This window comes from Hemitrygon akajei, chromosome 14 (assembly GCF_048418815.1).
Source record: "Hemitrygon akajei chromosome 14, sHemAka1.3, whole genome shotgun sequence".
NCBI lineage: Eukaryota > Metazoa > Chordata > Chondrichthyes > Myliobatiformes > Dasyatidae > Hemitrygon > Hemitrygon akajei.
In genome coordinates, this window is record NC_133137.1 from 43,105,857 (window position 1) to 43,132,320 (window position 26,464).

General features: G+C 42.8%; 1 protein-coding gene and 1 non-coding gene across 2 annotated transcripts in view; both read left to right on the forward strand.

Moving 5' to 3' along the window:
* Nucleotides 1-2,349: 2,349 nt before the first annotated feature.
* Nucleotides 2,350-2,421, forward strand: trnaw-cca (transfer RNA tryptophan (anticodon CCA)). Its single transcript has one exon. It is a non-coding gene; the product is annotated as a tRNA-Trp (tRNA).
* A 3,033-nt stretch (nucleotides 2,422-5,454) lies between these two features.
* Nucleotides 5,455-26,464, forward strand: part of LOC140738536 (lamina-associated polypeptide 2, isoforms beta/delta/epsilon/gamma-like) — a 68,208-nt gene continuing 47,198 nt past the window's right edge. Inside the window, exons 1-2 of the mRNA XM_073065933.1 lie at nucleotides 5,455-6,145; nucleotides 22,727-22,853. Coding sequence (XP_072922034.1) covers nucleotides 5,933-6,145; nucleotides 22,727-22,853 — 340 coding nt within the window. The 5' untranslated portion in view covers nucleotides 5,455-5,932. The remainder of the gene's footprint in view (nucleotides 6,146-22,726; nucleotides 22,854-26,464) is intronic.

A 26,464-nucleotide genomic window follows, 5' to 3' on the forward strand; every position in this document is an offset into this window, starting at 1 on the left:
CTATCTGTCCCCCTAACTATAGAGTCTCCTATCACTGCTGCCATCCTCTTCAGTTCCCTAACCTTCTAAGCCAAAGGGCCAGATTCAGTGCCAGAGGCACGGCCACTGTTACTTCCCCCAGGTAGGTTCCCCCCCCCCCCCCACCAAAGTACTCAAAGTAGAGCATTTATTGTTGAGGGGAATGGCCACCTGGATGCTCTTCACTATCTGACATTCTCCCTTCCCTCTCCTGACAGTCACCCACTTATCTGTCTCCTCTAGCCTTGGGGTGACTACCTTTCCCTAACATGCCAAAGGTCAATGAGCTACCTAAAACGGTCTCTAACACGGACCTTAACACGGTCTCTAAGGAGCTGCATCTCGATGCATGTTGTAGATATGGCCATCGGGGAGACTGGCAGTCTCCCGGAAATTCCACATCTGACACCCAAAACACTAGCCCTGTAGACATACACCCTATTCTCTCAAGAGTTAGATAAAAAAATAAGGAATGAACTTACCTACTTACCTTGCCTCCATCTGTTCTCACCGAAGCCCTGTTGAGCCAAAGCCTCACCACTCTGACTCAGACCACTCAGATGACTGCCCCGCTAGATGGTACCTCTCTTTTATGAAGACTGGGTTTTGAAAGCTCTTCACCAGACTTGTGTGGGATTGCTTAAATGGCATCTGCACAGCATTCCGATCAATGACTCCTGCTGACTTGCACTGGGATAAATTAGCCATGTTCTGAATGAATGAATATAATGTTATTCTGTGTTCTACTGTTGTTTAACCTTGTTCTACCTCAATGCACTGTGTAATGGTCTGATCTGTATGAAAAGCATGCAAGACAAGCTTTTCACTGTATCTTGGTATATGTGACAATAATAAACCAATTCCAACAGCAGATTTGATGGGCTCTGTGGCCAACTTCCACTTCAGTTCCTTGTGTAATAACAAAGAGGAGGTGTTTGGAACCAGGGAAGACTTGTTCAGTCTAGGAAGAAGTTCAGGCAGCCAGACCTGAAATCACAAAAGAGAGTTTGATGAAGCTGGGAAAGAGAGGTGGAACGCAAGTTGGGCAGAAGTGAAATGTCAGGGAAAATATGAAAGGTGACAGGCAGCTTTCTTTAATTATTCTTCTATATAGATATAGAAGGGATCTGTTCTGGAATCTCTGCTCTTCAGGATTTATGCAAATGACTTGGATGAGGAAGTGGAAGGGTGGGTTAATAATTCTGTGACATTATGGATGGAGTGGAGGATTGTTTTAGGTTGCAACAGGACATTGACAAGATGACAGCTATGGTGCACCTCTATAAATTTTGGTTAGACCACACATTAAACAGTCTTGAACTTGGAATATTGTGTTCGGTTCTGGTCACCTCATTACAGTTAGTTTGATTCAGGATCTGGAGACGGGCCTGCAAGCAGATAGGGTTGCTCTGCTCCTGTTGCCCTTGTCTTAACAGTAGGTGTCACGAGTATGTGAGGTGCAGTTGGAGTAACCACTGTATACTTTATATATGGTGCAGTCAGTATGAACCTCTGGTGAAGTAGGTGACAGGGAAATGTAAAGCCTCCTTTGGGCATATTGTTGATAGCATGAAATGGAGGAGAGCCAGTTACAGAGGAGAATGGTCAATGTGACTGGTCGGGTGGTGGAGCAACCAACATGGTTTTGAGGACCATGGAACCATGTGCCAGGAGCAGTGAAAGGAGTGCACTACCTCACAACCTACTCACCCACCTATCTGGCTCTCCAACCTCCAGGTTCTGCATCAGTGACAAAGTCTATGGATATCTCAGTGCCAGAGAACAAGAGTGGAAGTAAGTCCCTGACCCTGTCCATTCAGCCTGTGGAAGTGGAGCCACTGAGAGGGGGAGGTGCAGAACAAACCAGGACATAACAAATAATCAATTAAAAGTCAATAAAGGACCCCCGTGTATCGAAGGTATTCAGTATGAGGGAGCCTGCTCTGAGGAAACTCCTCTAATTATGTGACTACTGGGGTCTGGAGAAGATTCCATCAGTGTGAGAGAGCTCCCTTCCCTCAGTGTAGTCGCACCTCAATTGAGAGCATCCCACCTTCAGTGAGACTCCCCATTTATTGAGAGTGCACCCCGCCCAGAGAACTTCCCATCCAAAGTGGGGCGCCCCTCCCCCCGTAAAATGTCTGCACACATAAGTGAGGGCATGGCCCACAGTGATGAACTCCTCCCGAAGGGCTTCCAACGCTGTAGCTCGTTCCGGATGCGCGGCGGTGGGGGGAGCGCGAGTTCAGTAACAGTGACGCGCAGTACTCCCGGAATAAGGACGCGGAAGCACCCGGCAGCTTTAAGAAGATTGCAGAGCTCCGTGTTCCAGACCTCGTGGCGCAACGGTAGCGCGTCTGACTCCAGATCAGAAGGCTGCGTGTTCGAATCACGTCGGGGTCAAGTATTTTGCACGCTCAGTGACAATTTACTCTTAAAAACTTGTCGATATACTGTCTAATATATTGTGGACGATTTCTTCAATAATTATGTATGCTTTTCATATAGTATGCTTTCAGGCTATTTAAGCAAGTGGATAGTAATCGCGAAGTGAGGTTGGTGCCTTAGCTTTTTATGATCTATTTTAATGACATAAACTTTGATTTTGGTGCAGGGCTATAATTTATAACGGCCAGAGTGCAACATTTCTGTGATAAAAATATATTGATAAATTATTTCAGAATTTGTACAGGCTTGCAAGGCAGATGAAATTTATTCCAGAATGTAAGATGATGCATTATCGTAGAAAACAGACTTTCTAGCACCACTGTATATCTGGGGGAAAAAATCTTTTTGTATCCTCTTTTATATTATTGGCTAGCTTGCCTTTATATTTCATGCTTTCTTTATAGCTTTTTTAGTTGCCTTCTATTGATTTTTTTAAAATTTCTCTACCTTTCCACTAATTTTTGCTATATTACATGCCCTCTCTTTAGCTTTTATGCTGTCTTTGTCTCTTTGTCAGCCATGGTTGCCTTATACAAGCTTTAGGATACTACTTCACCTTTGCGATGTATTTTTTCTGTACCTTCCGAAGTTGAAAGTATATTTATTATCTAAATATATAAATACAAATATATAAATGTGTGTGTATAACCTGCAGATTCATCTCCTTGTAGGTAGTCACAAAACTAAGAAACACAATAGAATCCATTTTTTTAAAAAAAAGAAGCACTCTGGCAGAAAGTTATGGACCAGGTGCTGTAGGAATGTCCAGGCATTCATTGTTACCTTGTCTTCCTTACTGGTTACAATAATATAATTTAGTTACCTGGATGACTCATTGTTACTGTTAAGAATTACAAGAACAAAATAGAGGACTATGGGTAACCCTAGGTAATTTCTAAAGTAAGTACGTGTTCGGCATACATTGTGGGCCGAAGGGCTTGTAGGTTTTCTATGTTTCTAAAAACGAGGAGAGGTAATATGGACTAATGTATATGGTAATATGGACTGATGTATATGGTATAAGGGTGTTAGAGGGAGCTGGAGATACTGGTGTTCACATCATGAAAGTGACAGAGCAGATTTATCATGAGTATGAAAACGGAAGTTGTGCTGAAACTTTCTAAAACACTGGTCTGGCCTCATCTAGAATATTGTGTTAATTTCTCATCAGCTCGTTACAGGCTGGTTTCTGGGATGAGGGACTGAGCATCGCAAGGACACGTTACTGAGTCTGGACAGCTTTTTGTAGAGAGGGACGATGGAACTCAATAAGATGATGTACGGAAAGAATAAGTGGTTGTTCCCTTTATTAGTAAGTTTGAGAAATCGACTCACAGATATAAGAGGGAAATCCCCTTCTGCAGCCTGCAGTTGAAATCTGGAATGCAGAAAGGACGGCAGCTGGTTCCATTGCGGGCTGTGCGCCGAGCCCACTGCTCACACACCAATCACATTGGCAAGTTTGCTGATGACACAGTGGTGGGACTCATCAACAACAGTAGGACCGCCTGCAGAGGAAGTGAAATTGCTCGAGGCCTGGTGCCGGGTAAATAAGCCCTTCCTCGATGTCAACAAGACAAAGGAGATGGTTATCGAATTCAAGAGAACTCGCACCACTCTGCATCGGCGGTATGGCAGTGGAAACTGCGAGCAGTGTCAAACTCCTGGGAGTGCACATCTCGCACAACCGCTCTGTTACAGAACACCTCCGCTTTCAGAGGAGGCTGAAGAGAGCTGGCCTGTGCTCGCGTCATTCTACAGATGCATCCTGATAAACTGCACCACTGTGTGGTGCGGAAACTGCCCTGTGGCGACCAGGAGGGCTCGACAACGAGTAGTTAAAGTTGCCCAAACGCACCACCGGCACTGGCCTACCCGCCATCAAGGACAAATATACTAAAAGGTGCCAGGGAAAGGCCAGCAATATAATGAAGGACCCCACCTCCCTGTTCGCTACACAGCATCCACGCCAGGACCGCTAGACTCAAAAGCAGTTACTTCCTCCAAACTTTCAGGCTGATCAATAGCTTCACCTCACTTCATCATCATTGTCACTTTATGTACAGACAATCAGTCTGTGTATAAACTAATCTCATGTATATACAGCCACACGCGAACAGTTACTTGCAAAATGTGTTTTATCTGATTACTTTTATATTTAGATTCATTGTGTTTTATGCCGCATCAGATTCAGAGTAACTTTCTCCTTTATACTCCATTTTGTTCTCCTTTACACTCGTGTACTGAAGAATGGCACTAAATAGTCTTGAATATTGAAATTAAAAATATATATGTATGGCGAGGAAACTGTTTCAGGATATATGAGAAGGGGCCTGGGGTGGAAGAAGAGAGTACCTCTCGCAGAGAATTGGCATGGAAGGGTCTCGACCCCAAACATCAATTGTTTTCTCTTTGTCTGGCCTACTGAGTTCCTCCAGCATTTTGTGTTTGTTGTTTGGATTTACAGCATCTGCAGATTTTCTCTTGTTTGGAATCTTAACGGCTGCCTGCATACCAATTCCGTTGCGGACAACTGCTGTTCCTCTTTTGGAGCTGTTCTGAGCCCCAGTAGGACCTAAGCGTCAACACTCATCTGACAGGGAAGTCCTCAGATCAGCCTTTATGGAGCAGTGAAACCACTTGCATTGGACTGCGGTTGATACACTTGTGGTGTGATGTAGCCCAGAGGTCTGATATGAAATGGGGACTTGTAGTCAAAGGAAATATCAATGGGATGCCAAACCGAGCAACCCAGAGGCAGATTTTCCCGAGTCTGCGATACAATGATTTTCTTCTGTGTTGGAACCATTCCATGATTTCATTATTTAAATATAATTTAAATCATGGGTGTAGAGAGAGTAGAACATCCATTTAAATATAATTTTGATGATAATTTAGTAAATCCTCAATTTACAAATGTTAAATTGCTTTTTAGATCTTCAGTTTACAAATCTATTTTGTAAATACAAAGTTTACAAATGTGATGACAGTATTGTCCTGAAATGTCGATTACTCAGCCTCCTGTGGTACTGTGTTTCCATAAAGATCGGAGTGTCTGCTTGTTGTTATTAATCACCGTTTCTTTTCAGCACTCTTCAAATACCCTAGCTGTTTACTTCTGACTGTTCGCAGCGAGCTCTCGCCGTTAATGCTAAACTGAATATAATTCACAGGAATGAATGTGCTGACATCACTGTTTTAATCCTGCAGTGTAGACCGTCCTTAACAAATTAAAATTTAGTGTCCCGTGGAAAGGCATTTACGGGTTACGAAGGGCACTGCGGTAGATTAGTAATGTGGAAGATCCCCCGCATCTCGCTCCTCCTCCCCCCTCTGCTTCCCTCCATTTCCCTCAGCCGTTGCTATGGGAGCAGCTCCTTCTGCCGGCGTCCAATGGCTGTGCAGTTTGGACGGCGCCTGAGCCAGTGGCGGCGGCTGTTGCTGCGGGGTGTTTGGTGAAGGAACCATGCCCGAGTACCTGCAGGATCCCTCCGTGCTCACCAAGGAGCGGCTCAAGACTGAGCTGTTGGCGCATAGCGTCCGCCTGCCGCTCGGCGACCAGCGCAAAGATGTCTATGTGCAGCTCTACCTCAAGCACCTGACGGCCCGCAACAGCCGCCGCAGCCCCGACTTCTCCAGCGACGAGGAGGAGGGCCTGGGCTCGAGCCGCCCGAACAGGGTAAGGTAACTCCTGCCGTCCACGGCTTGGGGGCTCTTACCGAAACTGAGGAGGGTGGTGGGGGCTCTTGACCCAAAATGTTGATCAGAATCAGGTTTATTATCATTGATGTATGTCGTGAAATTTATTTTGTGGCAGCAATATTGTGCAACATAATTATTATGTTATGAATATAAATAATGCAAAAGACGAATAATGAGGTAGTGCTCTTGCAAATTTCAGAAATCTGATGGTGGAGGGAAGATAGTGTTCCTGAGGCCTTGTGTGTAAATCTTCAAACTCCTGAACCACCTTCCCTTTCCTAAAGTCCACATTCAGATCTTTTGTTTTGAAGACGCTGAGTACGAGGTTGCTGTTGCAACACCATTTAACTAGCCGATTTATCTCATTCCTGTACACCCTATCTTCATCTGAGATTCTGCCAATAACAGTTGTAACATCTGCGAATTCATGGATGGATTTTGAGCAGTGCCTAGCCACACAATTATGAGTGTAGTGAGAATAGAGCAGTGGACTAAGAATCCTGAGATGTGCCTATCTTGATTGTCGGTGAGGTTATTACCAATCTGCACTGACTGGTCTCCCAATGAGAAAGAAGATTTGCCTAGATCTTAAAGCTTGTTGAATAATGCTGGTATTGAATGTTGAGCTGTGATCAATCAATCAATAAACAGCAGCTTGATGTAGGTTTGCCATTTTCTAGGTGCTCCAAAGTCTAGTGGAGGGTCAGTGTCCACTGTTGATCTGTTTTGGTGGTAGGCAAATTGCAGTGGGCCAGGTCATTGCTCATGCTGGAACTAATTCTAGCCATGACCAACTTTTCAAACAGTTCATTACAGTAGATGTGAGTGCTACCAGGTAGCTCATCCTGCTCTTCTTGTGTACCAGCATGATTGATGGCCTTTTGAAGTAGGTGGGAGCCCTTGTCTAAAGCAGTGAAGGGTTAAAGCTGTCCTTGAACACTCTAGCAAGTTGAACAGTACAGATGTAGTGTACCTTGCCAGAAACACCATCAGGGCCTAATATGATGATTCATCTTCATGAAGGATGTTCTGAGACAGAGGCCACATAGTCACCAGATGCTATGGGGATCCATGCTGATGTGATGTAATTCTACCTTTCAAAACATGCATAAAAGGCATTAATCTTCTGAGGGAGTGAAGCATCACTACCATTTATGCTGTTAGGTTTTGTCTTAATATGAAGAAATGGCATGCAAAACCTTCCACAGCTATGCATCCAGTTATGTCTCTTACATCAGACTTTTGCCTCCATGGGTATGAACAAGCCAGCTGTGTTCCAAAGGTTTGTTTTTGCCATTTAAAGGTGCAGGCAATAGGCCAGAACACCAGAGTGCCAGAATAACCTGTAAGTCACAGTTGGAAAACTGACTGGCTATGGTTAGCTCCCCCTTATAATTCTTATCTACCTTTAAGGCGGGGCAGTACTCCTGTGTGCAGGACTGCAGTCATCTGGTTCCATCTCTTTCGAGCAAAAGTAGAAACAAATTGCAGGAAACACTCAGCAGGCAAGGCAGCATTTGTGGGAAAAGTAATGGTTTCACTTTGAACAAACCCTTTACCACAGATGCTGCATTACCTGCTGATTTGTTTTGGTCTCCTGTAGGAGCACCTCTTTTCATCCCTGCCCAGTTATCTCAAGGCCAATTAATGGCCTGCTTTCTCTCATCTACATATTACCTTCTATCTGCAAGTGTAGTGTTAGGTTTAAACATATGCTGATGCCAGCATGGGTTAAGTGATGAAGATGATTGGGATGGGGTAGTAGATGTAGTATACATGGCATTTGGCATGATTCCATTTGTCTTGACCTTCTCAATCATCCTTCATGGTAGGCTAATCAAGAAGATTAAGACAAATAGCAGGAGCTCTGACGGAGATCTTTCAGATGTCATTAGAAACGGGGATTGTGCCGGAGGATTGGCATATTGCTCATGTGGTTCCATTGTTTAAAAAGGGTTCTAGAAGTAAGCCTGGCAATTATAGACCTGTCAGTTTGACATCAGTGGTGGGTAAATTAATGGAAAGTATTCTTAGAGATAGTATTTATAATTATCTGGCTGGACAGGATCTGATTAGGAGTAGCCAGCATGGATTTGTGCGTGGAAGGTCATGTTTGACAAACCTTATTGAATTTTTTGAAGTAGTTACGAGGAATGTTGACGAGGGTAAGGCAGTGGATGTAGTCTATATGGACTTCAGCAAGGCTTTGACAAAGTTCCACATGGAAGGTTAGTTAAGAAGGTTCAGTCGTTAGGTATTAATGCTGGAGTAATAAAATGGATTCAACAGTGGCTAGATGGGAGATGCCAGAGAGTAGTGGTGGATAATTGTTTATCGGGATGGAGGCCGGTGACTAGCGGGGTGCCTTAGGGATCTGTTTTGGGCCCAATGTTGTTTGTAATATACATAAATGATCTGGATGATGGGGTGGTAAATTGGATTAGTAAGTATGCTGATGATACTAAGGTAGGAGGTGTTGTGGATAATGAGGTGGGTTTTCAAAGCTTGCAGTGAGATTTATGCCGGTTAGAAGAATGGGCTGAACGTTGGCAGATGGAGTTTAATGCTGAGAAGTGTGAGGTTCTACATTTTGGCAGGAATAATCCAAATAGAACATACAGGGTAAATGGTAGGGCATTGAGGAATGCAGTGGAACAGAGAGATCTAGGAATAACAGTGCATAGTTCCCTGAAGGTGGAGTCTCATGTAGATAGGGTGGTGAAGAAGGCTTTTGGAACGCTGACCTTTATAAATCAGAGCATTGAGTACAGAAGTTGGGATGTAATGTTAAAATTGTACAAGGCATTGGTAAGGCCAAATTTGGAATATTGTGTACAGTTCTGGTCACCGAATTATAGGAAAGATATCAATAAATTAGAGAGAGTGCAGAGACGATTTACTAGGATGTTACCTGGGTTTCAGCACTTAAGTTACAGAGAAAGGTTGAACAAGTTAGGTCTCTATTCATTGGAGCGCAGAAGGTTGAGGGGGGATTTGATCGAGGTATTTAAAATGTTGAGAGGGATAGATAGAGTTGACGTGAATAGGCTGTTTCCATTGAGAGTAGGGGAGATTCAAACGAGAGGACATGATTTGAGAGTTAGGGGGCAAAAGTTTAAGGGAAACACGAGGGGGTATTTCTTTACTCAGAGAGTGATAGCTGTGTGGAATGAGCTTCCTGTAGAAGTAGTAGAGGCCAGTTCAGTTGTGTCATTTAAGGTAAAATTGGATAGGTATATGGACAGGAAAGGAGTGGAGGGTTATGGGCTGAGTGCAGGTAGGTGGGACTAGGTGAGATTAAGAGTTCGGCACGGACTAGGAGGGCCGGAATGGCCTGTTTCCGTGCTGTGATTGTTATATGATTATATGGTTAAATAGGATCTACAGTAACTTGGTAGTTTAGCTACCAAGCTCTAAAACCTGGGCCTCTGTACCTTCTTTTGCAACTGGATCCTTCCTCACCGAGAGACCACAGTCTGTGGATCAGGAATAACATCTCTTCGCTGACAGTCATCCTGGCTCACCACAAGGATGCATGCTTAGCCCACTGCTCTGCTCTCTCTACCCCCATGATTATGTCAATTTGCTGAAAATACAACTATTGTAGGCAGAATTTCGGACAATGTCGAGGCAAACAGGAACAAAATAGATCAGCTGGTTGAATAATGTCACAGCAGCAAGATTGCACTCAACTTCAGTTAGACCAAGGAATTGATTATGGACTTCAAGAAAGAGAAGTTGAGGCAACGTCAGTCTTCATAGAGGGATCAGAAGTTGAAAGTGTGAGCATTTTCAAGTTCCTGGGCACCAGCATCTCTGAGGATCTATCCTGGACCCAACGTATTGATACAGTTTGAAGAGCATTGGTATGCCACCGTAGACACTCGCAAGCCTACCGATGTACCGTGGAGAGCATCTTGTTTGGTGGGGTCACTGCACAGGATCAAAAAAAGCTGTAGAAAAAGTTGTAAACTCAGCCAGCTCCACCAGAGGCAGTCCCACCCTAGCATCCAGGACACCATTATTAAGGACCTCCGTCACCCAGGACATGCCCCTGTCTCATTGCTACAATTGAGGACGAGGTACGGGAGCCTGAAGGCACTCGACATTTCAGAAACAGCTTCTTCCCCTCCACCATCGGATTTTTGAATGGACATTTACTCCATGTATACTACCGCAGTTGTTTTTCTTTCTTGCACTACTTAATTAATTACATATAGCTTATTGTAATTTTATAGTTATTATGTATTGTAAGGTACTGCTGCTGCCAGTGATAGTAAACGTGTTTCAAAATATACTTAGCTATAGAAGACAAGATAGTGATGCTTCCCTGACTGGAGGTCTATGACCATTGGTGTTTCACGGGATGAGTGCTCAAACCTCTGTTTGCGATTTGATTTGGATGAAAATGTAGATAGATAGGTGGACCGAATAGTAAATATTGCAGTGACGTAAAGTTGGTAGAGTTGTGGGTCGTGAGGAAAGGATACAGTGGGGGTCTCTTGCATCTTTCATGAGGAGCACATGGCTGATCAGGGATACCTTCTCACTACTCTAGCTAGACACTAGTAAAGAAAGAAATGGAAACTTGACAGAAACCTCAACCTAGACTCAGTCTCTCGAACCAAAGCTTCAGTTACAGTGATAAATATCAGTCGGAAACTAGGAAACAGAGAGGAAAAAAAACTGAAGTAATATGGTGAATGAGAAAAGATTAGCTGCCAACATAAATAGAAATGTAAAAATGTTGCAGTAACACATCAATAGTTAAAACCTGGGCCTCTTACTTCCTTAAAGGTTGTCCACTGCACCAATACAGTTTTGCATTCTGAAACATGGTGTAATTTTCCATCCAAAGGGCGACACCTCACACTTGCCAGGATTAAACTCTATCTGCCATTTCTTTGCCCATATCTACAACTGATCTATATCCCAGAAGACTTCCTGATTGCTACATCTGCGAGAGGTGCATCTTGGTGCAACTCTTCATGGATTGAGTTGGGTAACTGGAGCTGCAGCTGGTTGATATGTTTGTGAGAATGGAAAGGTGATAGAAAGGAGTTACAGCGAGGTAGTAACACCTACGTTGCAGGAGGCAGGTAGCTTGATGACTGTCGGGAGAGGGAAAGAGAATAGGCAGATAAGGCAGGATACCCCTATGTTCTCCTCAAGAATAAGTAAACCCACTTGTTCACTTTAGAGGAGGTGACCTACCAACAGAAAGCCACAGTGACCAGGTCTCTGGCACTGAGTCTGCCTTTAGCTTAGAATGGAAGGAGGGTGAAGTGGAGAGCAGTAGTGATAGGAATTTTGATAATTAAGGAGATTCTGTGGATGTGAAAGAGACACCTGGATGGTATGTTGCCTCCCAGGTGCCAGGGCAAGGACTTCTCAGATCAAGTCCACAGCATTCTCAAAGGCGAGGGTGTGCAGCCAGGAGTTGTGGTGCAATATTGGTATCAACAACATGGGTAGGAAAAGGGAACAGGTCCTGAAGGAGCCAGATCAAGTACAACCTCTCCTCTTGCTTATCTACATAAGCCAATCTATCTAGTTAGCTATACTTTATCTGGTATTGGGAAATGAACCTGGGCAGGTGTCAGTGAGAAAGCATTTTGGAGATAGTGATCACAACTCTATCTTCTTTACCATAGTGCTGGAGATGGATAGGAGCAGATAATTTGGGAAAACATTTAATGGGGGTAGGGGGAAATATGGGTAGGCAGGAACTTTGGAACATAAATTGGGAGCAGATGTTCTCAGGGAAATGCACGGGAGAAATGTGGCAAATGTTCAGAGAACGTTTGCATGTTGTTCTGCATAGATATGTTCCATTGAGGCACGGAAAGGATGGTAGGGTAAAAGAACCATGGTGTACAAAGAATGTAGAAAATCTAGTTAAGAAGAAGAGAAAAGCTTATGAAAGGTTTAAGAAATTAAATACTGTTAGAGTTCTAGAAAACTACAAGGGTGTCAGGAAGGACCTCAAGAATGAAATTAGGAGAGCTAGAAGCAGCCATGAGAAGGTCTTGGCGAACAGGATTAAGAAAAATCCCAAGGGATACTACAAGTATGTGAAGAGCAAGAGGATAAGCCATGTGAGAATAGGACCAGTGAGGAGCGAGAGTGGAAACATGCATGAAGCTGGAGGAGGTAGTGGGGGTACGTAATGAATACTTTGCTTCAGGTTTTACCAGTGAAGAGGACCTTGACAATTGTGGGGATGACTTACAGCAGACTGAAACACTTGAATGTATAGACATTAAGAAAGAGGATGTGCTGGAGCTTTTGAAAGGTATTAAGTTAGGTAAGTCACCGGGACTGAGCAAGATATACACTAGGCAAGAGAGATTGCTGAGCTGCTGGTGATGATCTTTGCATCATCAATAGGAACGGGAGAAGTACCAGAGGATTGGAAGGTTGCAAAACGTTGTTCCCTTATTCAAGAAAGGGAGTAGAGATAACCCAGGAAATTATAGATCCGTGAGTCTTACTTCAGTGGTGGGCAAGCTGTTGGAGAAGATCCTGAGGGGCAGCATTTGGAGAGACATAATCTGATTAGGGATAGTCAACATGGCTTTGTCAAGGGCAGGTCGTGCCTTACGAACCCGATTGAATTCTTTAAGGATGTAACCAAACACATTGATGAAGATAGAGCAGTGGATGTAGTGTATATGGGTTTTAGTAAGACATTTGATAAGGCTCCTCGTGCAAGGCTCATTCAGAAAGTAAGGAAGCATGGGATCCAAAGAGACCTTGATTTGTGGCAAAGGGTGGTTGTAGATGGTTCACATTCTGCGTGGAAGATGGTGACCAGTGGTGTTCCACAAGGATGTATTCTGGGACCCCTCCTCTGTGATTTTTATAAGGAAGTAAAAGGGTGGGTTAGTAAGTTTGCTGATGATACAAAAGTTGGGTGTGTTGTGGATAGTCTGGAGCGTTGTCAAAGGTTATAGCAGGACATCAAAAGGATGCAGAACTGGGCTGAGAAGTGGCAGATGGAGTTCAACCCAGATAAATGTGAAATGGTTCATTTCGGTAGGTCAAATTTGAAGACAGAATTTAATATTAATTCTAAGACTCATGGCAGTGTGGAGGATCAAAGAGATCTTAGGGTCTATGTCCGTAGGACTCTCAAAGCTGCTGCGCAGGTTGACAGCGTTATTAAGGCGTATGATGTGTTGACCTTCATAAACCGTGGGATTGAGTTCAAGAGCCGTGAGGTAATGTTAAAGCTATGTAAGACCTTAGCTATGTCAGTCCTGACGAAGGGTCTTGGCCTGAAACGTCAACAGTGCTTCTCCCTATAGATGCTGCCTGGCCTGCTGCGTTCCACCTTAAGACCTGAGACCCCATTTGGAGTATTGTGTTCAGTTCTGGTCACCTCACTACAGGAAGGATGTAGGTACCATAGAGAGTGTGTAGAGGAGATTTACAAGGATGTTGCCTAGATTGGAGAGCATACTTTATGAGAATAGGTTGAGTGAACTTGGCCTTGGAGTGGCAGAGGATGAGAGCTGACCTGATAGAGGTGTATAAGATGATGTGAGGCATAGCCAGAGGTTTTTACCCAGAGCTGAAAAGGCTTACACAAGGGGGCATAGTTTTAAGGTGCTTGAGAGTAGGTACAGAGGGGATAACAGAGGTAAGTTTTTAACAGAGAGAGTGGTGGATGCGTGGAATGAACCGCCAGCGAAGGTGGTAGAGACGGATACAATAAGGTCTTTTAAGAGACTCTTGGATAGGTACATGGAGCTTAGAAAAATAGAGGGCTATGTGGTAGGGAAATTCTAGGCACTTTTTAGAGAGGGTTACATGATCGACACAACATTATGGCCTGAAGGGCCTGTAATGTGCTGTAGATTTCTATGTTTCTGTTATGAGCTGGGTAGGAAGCTGTAAAGCAGGACCTCAAGGTTAGTAAGCTCTGGTTGCTGCCTATACAATGTGGCAGTGAGGGTAAGCATAGGATGATTTGGCAAAGTGTGGCTGAGGAATTGGTGCAGGGTTCAGATTGGTGGACCATTGGGATCTCTTTTGGGGAAGGTATAGAAAAGGGACAGGTTACACCTGAACTCAGAGACCAATACACTGCAGACAGGTTTGGTAGAGCTGTTGGAGGAGTTTGAAATAGTTTGGCAGGAAGATTGGGACCAGAGTGATAGGTCAGAGGATGGGGCAGTTGATGTAAAGGTAGATGCAGCATGTAGAGAGACTGAGGAGAGATGGGCAGTGGATAAGGCATAACTGCAGTCATTTGTAGTGATTGCCAGAACAAGAACGATGAACTGAGCATGGGTCAGTGCATGGAACTACGATGAGCCGTTATGGAAACTTGGCTGTCATAGGGGCAGGAATGGCTGCTGGATGCTCCAGGGATTAGGTGTTTCAAAAGGGAGGTAAAGGAGGTGGGGGAGTGGCATTGCTAATCAAGGATACTATCATAGCTGCAAAATGGGGGGACATCCTGGAGGGAGTCACCTACTGAGTCAGTATGGGTCGAGCTCAGAAACGGGAATAGAATGATCACAATTGGGAGTATTCTACAGACCTCCTAATACAGAAATGCTGAGGAGCAGATCAGGTGCTCTGATCTGGTTGTCATGGCTGACTTCAACTTCCCTAATGTTAAATGACACCTCCTTTAGTGCAGAAGTTTTAGATGGGGTGGAATTTGTTAGGTTGGTCCAGGAGGCTATTCTGAATTTGGCACTAGCCATTGAAGGTCAGGTGACAGATCTCTTGGTGGGTGAGCATTTCGGAGACATTGACCACAATTCCTTGACCATTACCATAGCCCTTGGACAGTGTTAGAAGTAGATCTTATGGGAAAGTATTTATTTGGTTGAGTGCAAATTAATGATTATTACACAAGAACTTGGGGAGTGTAAATTGGGAACAGATGTACTCAGGTAAATGCACAATGGAAACGTGGAGGATGTTTAGGTAGCACTGGCATGGATTTCTGGATAGGTATGTCTCATTGAGACAGGGAAATAATGGTAGGTTGAAGGAACCATAGTTGATCAGAGATGAAGTCAAGAGGAAGGAAAAAGCTTACTTAATTTTAGGAAGCAAGGATCAGACGGGGCTCTAGAGAGTTACAAGGTAGCTAGGAAGGAGCTGAAGAATGGACCTAGAAGACATGAGAAGGCTTTGGCGAGCAGGATTAAGGCAAATTCCAAGGTGTTCTACACATTTAAAGAAAAGAGGGTGACCAAAGTGAGGGTAGAACCAATTGGACAGAAGAAACGTGCCTGGAGTCGGAGGAGGTAGGAGAGATCCTTAATACTTTGTTTCAGTATTCACTAATGAAAGAGATCATGATGAATGTTAGGCCCAGTGTAGAGCATGTTGGAACATGGCAACTTTAAAAAAGAGGATGAGCTGGAACTGCTGAAAAGCATTAGGATAGTTAAATCCCCTGAGCTGGATGACCTATACCTCAGGTCATGTGGGGATTAAGCAAAGAGATTGCTGCACCTTTGACAATGATCTTTGCATCCTTACTGGCCACAGGAACAGTACCAAATGATTGGAGGGTGGCAAATGAGAATTATAGACTAGTGAGTTTTACTTCAGTCGAGGGCAAACAACACTGAAAAACTTTTTTTTTCAAAAATGTTGCTTCCTCAGAATTTTTTGTTTATGATAGACCGCTTGAAGCTGATCACAAATATAATTTCAGACTACTTGTTTCAAGTAGGAACTAGGAGAAACAAGAAATTATCTTTTACTGAATATAATGCGCTTAATTGCCTAATGGTACTGATACTTTTGACTAAGCTAAAAATGTTTTGTTGATTTTCATTTAAATTTGGTATCTGAGGCTGAGAAGTGTCCAACAATAGTCAGCCAGCATTAATGGGTTCCGGTTGCCCTGATACAGTTTCTCCATGACCACAATGTCCTGGTGAAACCATTCACCATGCTCAGGAAGAAGTCTAAATAGGAATGTGGAAAAAATCTTTAGTGACATGTTGCACTTCATGGTTTTGTATGCTTGAAGCATTTTGTCAATCAGCTGCACGTAGTTTGGTGCTTTGTCATTGTCAAGAAAATTTTCAACAATATCCTTCAGAGACTTCCAGTTCCACTAGAAGTTCTTCAGATTGCCTGTCATTGATGATCTCTTTGGTTTGTGGACCAACAAAAATGCCTTCCTTAATCTTGTATCAGTTATTTTGACTTGAATTATGAATTGAAAGAACAAGTATAAGCAATTTTTTTAAAATGGTGTGTGGTATGGAAATTTCATGGTGATTTTCATGATCAGACTAAAATCCACAAGATACACCTGAAAGTATTCAGGAAGCAAAATCTTTGTTGTCCAGTGCAATTGGCAAGGATTCTTAGAGACAGGATTTTTGAGCATTTGTAGAAGTATAGTCTGATTATAGATCATCAGCATGGCTTTGTGAGGGGCAGGTCATGCCTTACAAGGCTGATTTAATTCTTTGAGAAATGACAAAACAAATTGATAAAGGTAGAGGAATGGATGCGGTGCACCTATTTCGATTTTAATACAGGATTTGAAAAGGTTCCTCATTGTAGGTTCGTTTTGAAAGTTAGACATGGGATCCAGGAACATTAGCTATGTGGATTCAAAAGGGAGAAAGCTGTATATGGAGCATATTCTGCCTGTAGGTCAGTGACTAGTGGTATTCTGCCAGGATCTGTTCTGAGATTCCTGTTCTTTGTAATTTTCATAAATGACTTGATGGGGAAGTGGAAGAGTGGGTTAGTAGGTTTGCTGATGACATGATAGTTGGTGGTGGTGTGGATAATGTAAAAGGTTGTTGTGGATTACAGCAGGACATTGATAAAATTCATAGCCCGACTGAGAAGTGGCAAATGCAGTTAAACCTGGAAAAGTGTGAAGTGATTTACTTTGGAAGGACAAACCTGAAGGGTTACTGGTACGATTTGTAGCAGTGTGGAGAAACAGAGAGATCTTGGAGTTCATGACCATAGATCCCTGAAAGTTGCTGTACAAGTTGATAGGGTGGTTACAAAAGCGTATGGTGTGTTGATCTTCATTAGGTAGGGGATTGAGTTCAAGAGCTGCGAGGTAATGTTGCATCTCTATAAAACCCTGGAATATTGTGTTCAGTTCTGGTCACCTAGTTATAGGAAGGACGTGAAAGCTTTAAGGCCAATTTATACTTATGCGTTGAATCTACGCCATAGGTATGGCTTCGCCGCGTACCCTACGCCATAGCCTGACGTGCACCTCCCCAAAAATGTAACTACACATTGCAGCAACGCAGACCACAACAACTGTGATTAGTCCACTTGGTAGCATCACATTTCCAGTTGCTTCTTCTCCGCGTTGGAGACGATGCATCAAATCGTCAAATCTACCTGCCAGCATCCAAAAATATTTGAAATGCATTTCCTTGTCTCTCATCATCTCTCATTGGCTGGACAAGCACAGAAAATTCACCCTCCTTCTGCCTCAATCCGTTCAATGGTCGTACACACCATCTCCTCCGATGTCTTCTCTCTTTTCTGTGTTGCAGTAATGTCAATAAAAGTAAACACGAGGAAATCTGCAGATGCTAGAAATTCAAGTAACACACACAAAAGGCATCTTTCCTTTCAGTTAGTCCTGACGAAGGGTCTCGGCCCGAAATGTCGACAGCACTTAGATGCTGCCTGGCCTGCTGCGTTCCACCAGCATTTTGTGTGTGTTGCTCAATAAAAGTAACTCTCGTTCAACATTTATTAGCTTCAACTCCAACATGTTGCGCTTAGTTTCAGTCACTATTGTTTGAAGTACACGAAGAAACTCAACGCAGTGGCATAGAAACCACACCGCTGACTAGCGTTTTGGTGGTGAATTGCAGAGCAATGCATACACACCATTGCACAAGTATAAATGCTCACAATGGCGTAGAGTCTACACAGAAGTATAAATCAGCTTTTAGAGTGAGTGCAGAGGAGATTCGCCAGGACTAGAGGGGATGTCTTATGAAAATGGGTTGAGGGAGCTAGGACTTTTCTATTTGGAGTGAAGGAGGACGAGAGGTAACTTGACAGAAGTGTACAAAACACCAAGAGGCATAGATGGAGTGAATAGCCAGAGATATTCTCCCAGTGCGGAAATTACTAAAACAAGAAAGCATAATAGTAAGGTGATTGGAGGAAAATGTGGGGGGGGGGGGGGGGGCGGAGGGAGTATCAGATGTAGGTGCATGAAATGTGCTGCCAGGAGAGGCAGCAGAGGCAAATACATTGGGGCATTTAAGAGAGTCGTGGACAAAAGAAAAATGGAGGACTATGTGGGAGGAAGGGTTAGATCTTTGAGTAGATTAAAATGTCAAAAAATTGTGGGCTGAAGGGACTGTATTTTATTGTACTTTTCTATGCAGTTGATGTAGTGTGCATGGGCTTCTAGAAGGCTTTGGAAATAATACCATTTAAGATGGCTTATTGGGAAGTTTGAAGCGACTGGCATGAATGCAGTTCAGATAGCAAAGTTATGCAATTAACAGAATACAGACCATTGTGATGAATGATTATCTTTATGAGGATGAAGGAAGCCTACTGAATCTGTAAAAGCTCAAAGGGTAATCCAATTTCCCCACTAACTTTCCCTTTAGTGATTTCTACAGATTCATTTCCTTCCATGACAGTTTTTATTTGGGAGAAGAAAGAATTGTGACATTCATCTGTGCTCAGTGGTACCATCAATGTTGTTTATTAAATCTTTATTCATGACAGGTTTGTTTGGGAATGAAAGCCAGAGTTTCTAAATTTGCAGTTGACCCAAAGCTCAGCAGCACTATGGAGAGGACAGCAATAGACTGCAGTAGAATATAAATGGGCTTGTAGAATGGGTAGTCACCTGGCAGATGAAGTATCATGTGGCAAAAAAAAGAAGTAATGTATTCTGGTCGGAAGAATGAGGAGCTGTGATATGGAATGAAGGATATTGTCCATATACTACCTTGAAATTCATTTTCATGCAGGCATTTATAAGAAAAGAAAGAAGTACAATAGAATTTATGAAATACTTTACATAAATAAAGACAGGCAAGTAAATAAATAAACAACACTGAGAAGAGGAGTTGTTGAGTCCTTGACAGAGAATCTGTAGATTGTGAAATCAATTCAGAGTTGAGTTGAGTGAAGTTATCCATGCCGATTCAAGAATCTGATGATTGTAGGGTAATAACTGTCCTGAGCATGATGGTGTGGGTCCTAGGGCTCCTGTACCTCCTGCCCAATGGTAGCAGCGAGAAGAGAGCATTGTCTGGATGATGCAAGTTTTCCTGTTTTTAATCTTCTTATACTGCATTTTCTCTGTAGCTTTTTCACTTTATTCTGCAATATGTTTTTGCCTTGTACTACTGCAAACGGTACCGTAGTGGTTAGCATAACACCATTACAGCAACCTGGGCTCAATTCATACCAATGTTTGTAAGGAATTTGCATGTGCTCCCCATGATCGTGTGGGTTTCCTCATCCTTTGTCTTTCATTTAATCTCAAAGATGTGGGTTAGAGTTTGTAAGTTGTGGGAATGTTATGTTGGTGCTGGAAGCAAGGTGGCACTTTCAGACTGCCCCCAACACATCCTCTTTGATTATTGATGTAAACAATGCATTTCACTGTGGCTTTGATGTACATGTGATATTTAGAACTAATCTCATCTTTATAATAATTTGATCTGTGTAAACACAAGCTTTTCAATGTACTTCAGTACATTTGTCAATAGTGCAAGCTTACTGTGCTTTGTCTGTGATGCACTTTCTGACACCTGCTTTGTGAGGAGCCGCAGTATCTATGATCAGCTCTTTAAAATATTCCCTAAGTATTTACTCAAATTCCATGCTTTAACCCATTCCCAATGCCCCCTGAATTCCTGCGCCACTTTCCTTCCATGAGCCCTGATCACCAAATCCCATCTCTCTCCCTGATATTCCCACTTCTGTAACCATTTCTTAATCCATAAACAACAGACAATAGGTGCAGAAGTAGACCATTCGGTCCTTCGATCCTGCACCGCCATTTTGAGATCATGGCTGATCCTCTACTATCAATACCCGGTTCCTGCCTTGTCCCCATATCCCTTGATTCCCCTATCCATAAGATACCTATCTAGCTCCTTCTTGAAAGCATCCAGAAAATTGGCCTCCACTGCCTTCCAAGGCAGTGCATTCCAGACCCCCACAACTCTCTGGGAGAAGAAGTTTTTCCTTAACTCTGTCCTAAATGACCTACCCCTTATTCTCAAACCATGCCCTCTGGTACTGCACTCTCCCAGCATCTGGAACATATTTCCTGCCTCTATCTTGTCCAATCCCTTAATAATCTTATATGTTGCAATCAGATCCCCTCTCAATCTCCTTAATTCCAGCGTGTACAAGCCCAGTCTCTCTAACCTCTCTGTGTAAGACAGTCCTGACATCCCAGGAATTAACCTCGTGAATCTACGCTGCACTTCCTCTATAGCCAGGATGTCCTTCCTTAACCCTGGAGACCAAAACTGTACACAATTCTGGTGTGGTCTCACCAGGGCCCTGTACAAATGCAAGAGGATTTCCTTGCTCTTGTACTCAATTCCCTTTGTAATAAAGGCCAACATTCCATTAGCTTTCTTCACTGCCTGGTGCACTTGCTCATTCACCTTCAGTGACATGAACAAGTACTCCTAGATCTTTGTATTTCTCCCTTACCTAACTTTACACTGTTCAGATAATAATCTGCCTTCCTGTTCTTACTCCCAAAGTGGATAACTTCACACTTATTCACATTAAACGTCATCTGCCAAGTATCTGCCCACTCACCCAGCCTATCCAAGTCACCCTGAATTCTCCTAACATCCTCATCACGTCACACTGCCACCCAGCTTAGTATCATCAGCAAACTTGCTGATGTTATTCTCAATGCCTTCATCTAAATCGTTGACGTAAATCATAAACAGCTGTAGTCCCAATACCGAGCCCCGTGGCACCCCACTAGTCACCACCTGCCATTCCGAAAAACACCCATTCACCGCTACCCTTTGCTTTCTATCTGCCAACCAGTTTCTATCCATGTCAATGTCTTCCCCCCAATGCCATGAGCTTTGATTTTACCCACCAATCTCCTATGTGGGACCTTATCAAATGCCTTCTGAAAAAACCTTGTGCATCAGAGAAATTGCTTTGCAGTTGAAGAGCATGACAGCAATTCACAGTGAGGTATTTGTTCACATGTCCTTAGTGTGAAGACTGCATGGCAAAGGATAGTCTCAGCTGTGATTGCCAACTTGATTGATGTTATTTCCAAATTTTATTGCCTCACGGTAGTGAATGACTTTTGCATAACATCAGACTCACCCGTCTAATGTTAGTAATTGCCGTGGGTCACTTTGTCATCACCAATAAAGTATCTTAATGTATCCTCACTTAAGAAAAGTAAAAAGGTAAAGTTCCTCCCACACCTTGTTTGGCTCATTGGGTGGCAACCTTGCCGCTTCTTTAGTGTTTTTCTGTTTTATGAGGTTGAGTTGCTAGCTCGACGCTCAACCCAGCATGGATGGAAAGTGTGCAAGGAGTGGGCCGGATTCAAACCTGGGACCTTTTGTTTCGAAGTCCGGGTACAGATAACACTAGCACAGAAAGTGGCATAGAAAACCTGGGAGCAAAAGACCAGTAAGTCCAAAATCTGTGGTAGGTAAGCTACTGAAGAAATTCTAAGAGATACGGTGTCCTCTGTGCATCTGGAAAGACTAAGTACAGTGTTCTGTTTGGGATATCATGTTTTATGAACTTGATTGACTTTCTTGGTTATATCAAAAACCCAGTGAAAGCAGGGTGGGAGATTTGGTTGGTATGATCTAGAACTGAGAGGTTGCTGCTTAAAGGTCAGAGGTGGTGCATTTAAGATAGAGATGAGTCAAAAAAAAGTTTTGAGTGTATAAACAGAAGATTCTGCAAATGCTGGAAATCTTGAGAAATATACACAAAATGTTGGACGGATTCAACGAGATAACTGAGTAGTTGATCCCATTATCAGAACTAATGAGAGTAGTCCTGATGAAGGGTCTCTGACTAAAATGTGTACTGTGTATTCCTCTGACCTGCAGAGTTCCTCCAGCACTGTGTGTGCATTACTCTTTATTTCCAGCATCTGCAGAATCTCTTGTGTTTATCCATGCCTTTTCTGTACCCTCGATAATGGAGTTTAATTCTTATCCACTGTTAAGAACTAGCTTCATTTCTATAGTCCTAGGATATTTTGGAGGGAAAATAAATGCAAATTAAATGAAAGACAAAGGATGAGGAAAAGCATCATCAAGTAAAGGAACAGGTAGCTCTCACCTCAAGTTTAAAAAAGGAGTAGGGGTTTGAGGGTGACAGTGTATGGGACTCCTGTGTCATTGTGGATGAAAGCTTGTCCACGGATACAGTGAATACAGTAGAAAAGAACATAACAGTGAAGAAGGGTTTACTCAGGATTTAAGAGCTAAAACATATGCTTTATCTGAATACTTAAGAAGTTAATTATTTAAAGAATAATGTCCATTTGTGTCCATTTCTGACCCTTAATTGTGCCTTTCTTACACAGAAATCCACAAAGAAGACAGACAAAACTAATACAACAATGAACAATTTTATTGATGTGACTCAGATAACAAACGAAAACTTGAGAGAACAACTTATGAAGTATGGGTATTCTGTCGGCCCTATTGTGGGTAAGTGTCAATGCTATGTCACATGATATGACTGATCTTTTTCACTTCCAAGTACTGGTCCTCCTGGAAGATTATTTAATGATTCATCCATTTAGAAATATGTTTATTGCTTTCTTATTGCATCATTCAATTATTTTAAAGATAGGATTGATATCGATACGTGGCCACAGGTCAAAATGAACAGGTCCTGTTAAGGTGAAATACCTGTGATTTTTCTCTGTTTTCTTGACTATCTTTATTCCCTTTGTTACGGATTCAAGCAACAATAAATATATGAGTGAGGCAGGGGTTTTTATAACAAATAACACATTTATTAAACTGAAAACAAACCCCCCCAAAAGTAAACAAATCACTAACGTAACCGGAAATCAGCTGCTGTGCGGCAGCTTAAACAGTTCTTAAAGCAATGAAGCTTAAACAGTTCTTAAAGCGATGTTACAAAAACAGTTCTTCAAAGTAGTATTGCAAAAGTTCAAAATGCTTACAGTCCATTTAAGGGAGAGACTTTTTAAACGATTTAAATTCTCTTTCACGTCGTCTTGCTTCAGTTCCCAGTTGAACTACTTTTCCCACGAAGAATTTAGGAAGATGAAATGTAACGGCTTAAAGGCACTGACCTTTCCTTTACAAAACTGTTCCCAATCCTTTCTGCTATTCACACAGTCAACGAATTCCTTCCGAATGAGGATCAAACAAGGTCGAACTTGTTTCACCGTCGAAATCGACTTTTCCTCGACCTTTTAACTCCCGAACTCCGATCTTCACTCTCCACTGAATCTCAACTAGCAGTATTATAAAGAAACTGCTGGCAATGACCTTTTAAACTTTAGGCATTAAATAAAACTCAATTTTTCAACTAAACTGCGTCATAACATTTAATCACGCAGTGGCATGAAGTCAACATGGCAAATCCAGCCACGAACTGCCCCTCCTCACAGGGAGGGGTCCTCCTTTTATACCCTGTAAAAACAAAACAAACAAAAAAAAACTGTCACATGACCTTTACTGGTGGGAAAATGACGTCATTCCACCATCACAAGACCATTACCTCAAGTCCAGTATAGCTTCAACACCTGTCACGTGACAAGTACACCACTGTCACGTGTCACGGGTATGTAACACCTTTCTCGATCTCACTGTCTCTATCTCTGGAGACAGCTTATCTACTGATGTCTATTAAAAACCCATGGACTCTCACAGCTACCTGGACTATTCCTCTTCCCACCCTGTTACTTGTAAAAATGCCATCCCCTTCTCTCAATTCAACCGTATGTCTTCCATTTCACATGTCTGCTCTTACCTCGCCTTACCAGGAATAGGGTTCCTCTTGTCCTTACCTACCATCTCATGAGCCTCCGCATCCAGCACATAATTCTCTGAAACTTCCGCCATCTCCAACAGGATCCCACCACCAAGGACATTTTTCCCTCCCCACCCCACCACTTTCTGCTTTCCTCGAGGATCAGTCCCTACGGGACTCCCTTGTCCATTCATCCCTCCCCTCTGACAAAGTGGAACAAGTGCTACACCTGCCACTATACCTCTTCCCTCACTGCCATTCTGGGACCCAAACAGTTTATCCAGATGAGGTAATACTTGACCTGTGAGACTGTTGGGGTTGTGTACTATGTCCAGTGCTCCTGGTATGGCCTCTTGTATATCAGTGAGACCCAACATAGATTGGGAGACCACTTCGCCAAGCCTCTACTATGCTCCATCTGCCAGAAGAAGTGGGATCTCCCAGTGGCCACCCATTTTAATTCCACTTCCCATTCCCACTCCAATATGTCTATCCATGGCCTCTTTCACTGTCGTGATCAGGCCACGCTTAGGTTGGAGGAACAACACCTCGTATTCCGTTTGGGTAGCCGCCAACCTGAGGGTCTCAACATCGAGTTCTCAAACTTCTGGTAATGCCCCGTCCCCACCTCTCCTTCACCATTTCCCATTCCCTTTTCCCTCTCTTGTCTTATCTCCTTGCCCTCCCATCACCTCTCTCTGGTACCCCCCCCCCCCCTTTTCTTTCTTCCATGGCCTTCTGTCTCTTTCACCAATCAACTTCCCAGTTCTTTACTTCATCTCTTCCCCTTCAGGTTTCACTTATCACCTGGTGGTTCTCTCTCCCGTCCTGCCACTTTTTAAATCTACTCCTCAGCTTTTTTTCTCCAGTCCTGCTGAAGGGTCTCGGCCTGAAACATTGACTGTACTTTTTTCCATAGATGCTGCCAGTTCCATAGTTCCTCCAGCATTTTGTGTTTGTTGCTATTCACTTTGGTGCAGGCAGCTGTAATAGCTAAATGAATGTAGTGTTCCCTCGGAAAGTGTGAGGTAATTTACTATAAGAAATGCTGGCATGTTTCAGTGTCTACTGTTATTGGTGATAGTTCTGATTCCAATTGGTGATCTTAAGTACCAGATGTCACCTTGTGTGCAGAGGTAGTCAGAGGGTAAGTGGATTTAGTTTACAGCCCTTCAATTAACTTCTTTATGACTTACATATTTGTACTGTTAACGTAGAAGATGCACATTCCTTCTTCCAAACTAGGATAAAGTTTAATTCTTTATTCTTGGACTCTGTTTGCCTATCTCAATAAACCAATTGTTAGGCAACTTCTGCTTGATGAATTACACTATCTAATAGATACCATCCTTAATACAATATGTAACCAACCAGAAAAGGCAATGATGCCTGTTATTTCCCATTTCATACTGCTTTCCAAACCAAGGTGTATTAATGGAAGAGAATTCATACCAGACAAATGTACACTTGAAACTGAATTCAAATGAGTTTGGACTCATGGGCTGAGACTGAAATGAAAACTGGATTCAAATGAAGGCAGTATTTTGATATAAAGATTCTATCTAGTGTACAAACCCCATTTCCAGAAAAGTTGGGATATTTTCCAAAATGCAATAAAAACAAAAATCTGTGATATGTTAATTCACGTGAACCTTTATTTAACAGACAAAAGTATAAAGAGAAGATTTTCAATAGTTTTACTGACCAACTTAATTGTATTTTGTTAAATATATACAAATTTAGAATTTGATGGCTGCAACACACTCAACAAAAGTTGGGACAGAGGCATGTTTACCATTGTGTTACATCACCTTTCTTTTTAATAACACTTTTTAATCGTTTTGGAACTGAGGATACTAATTGTAATAGATTTGCAATGGGAAATTTTGTCCATTCTTGCTTGATAGAAGACTTCAGCTGCTCAACAGTCCATGGTCTCCGTTGTCTGATTCTCCTCTTCATGATGCGCCATACATTTTCAATAGGAGATAGATCTGGACTGGCAGCAGGCCAGTCAAGCACACGCACTCTGTGTCTACAAAGCCATGCTGTTGTAGCCGATGCAGAATGTGGTCTGGCATTGTCCTGCTGAAATAAGCATGGACGTCCCGGGAAGAGATGTCGCCTTGATGGCAACATATGTCTCTAAAATCCTAATATATGCCTCAGAGTCACATATACCTTCACATACATGCAACTCACCCATGCTGTGGGCACTGATGCACCCCCATACCATCACAGATGTTGGCTTTTGCACCTTTCGCTGATAACAATCAGGATGGTCATTTTCATCTTTGGCACGGAGAACTCG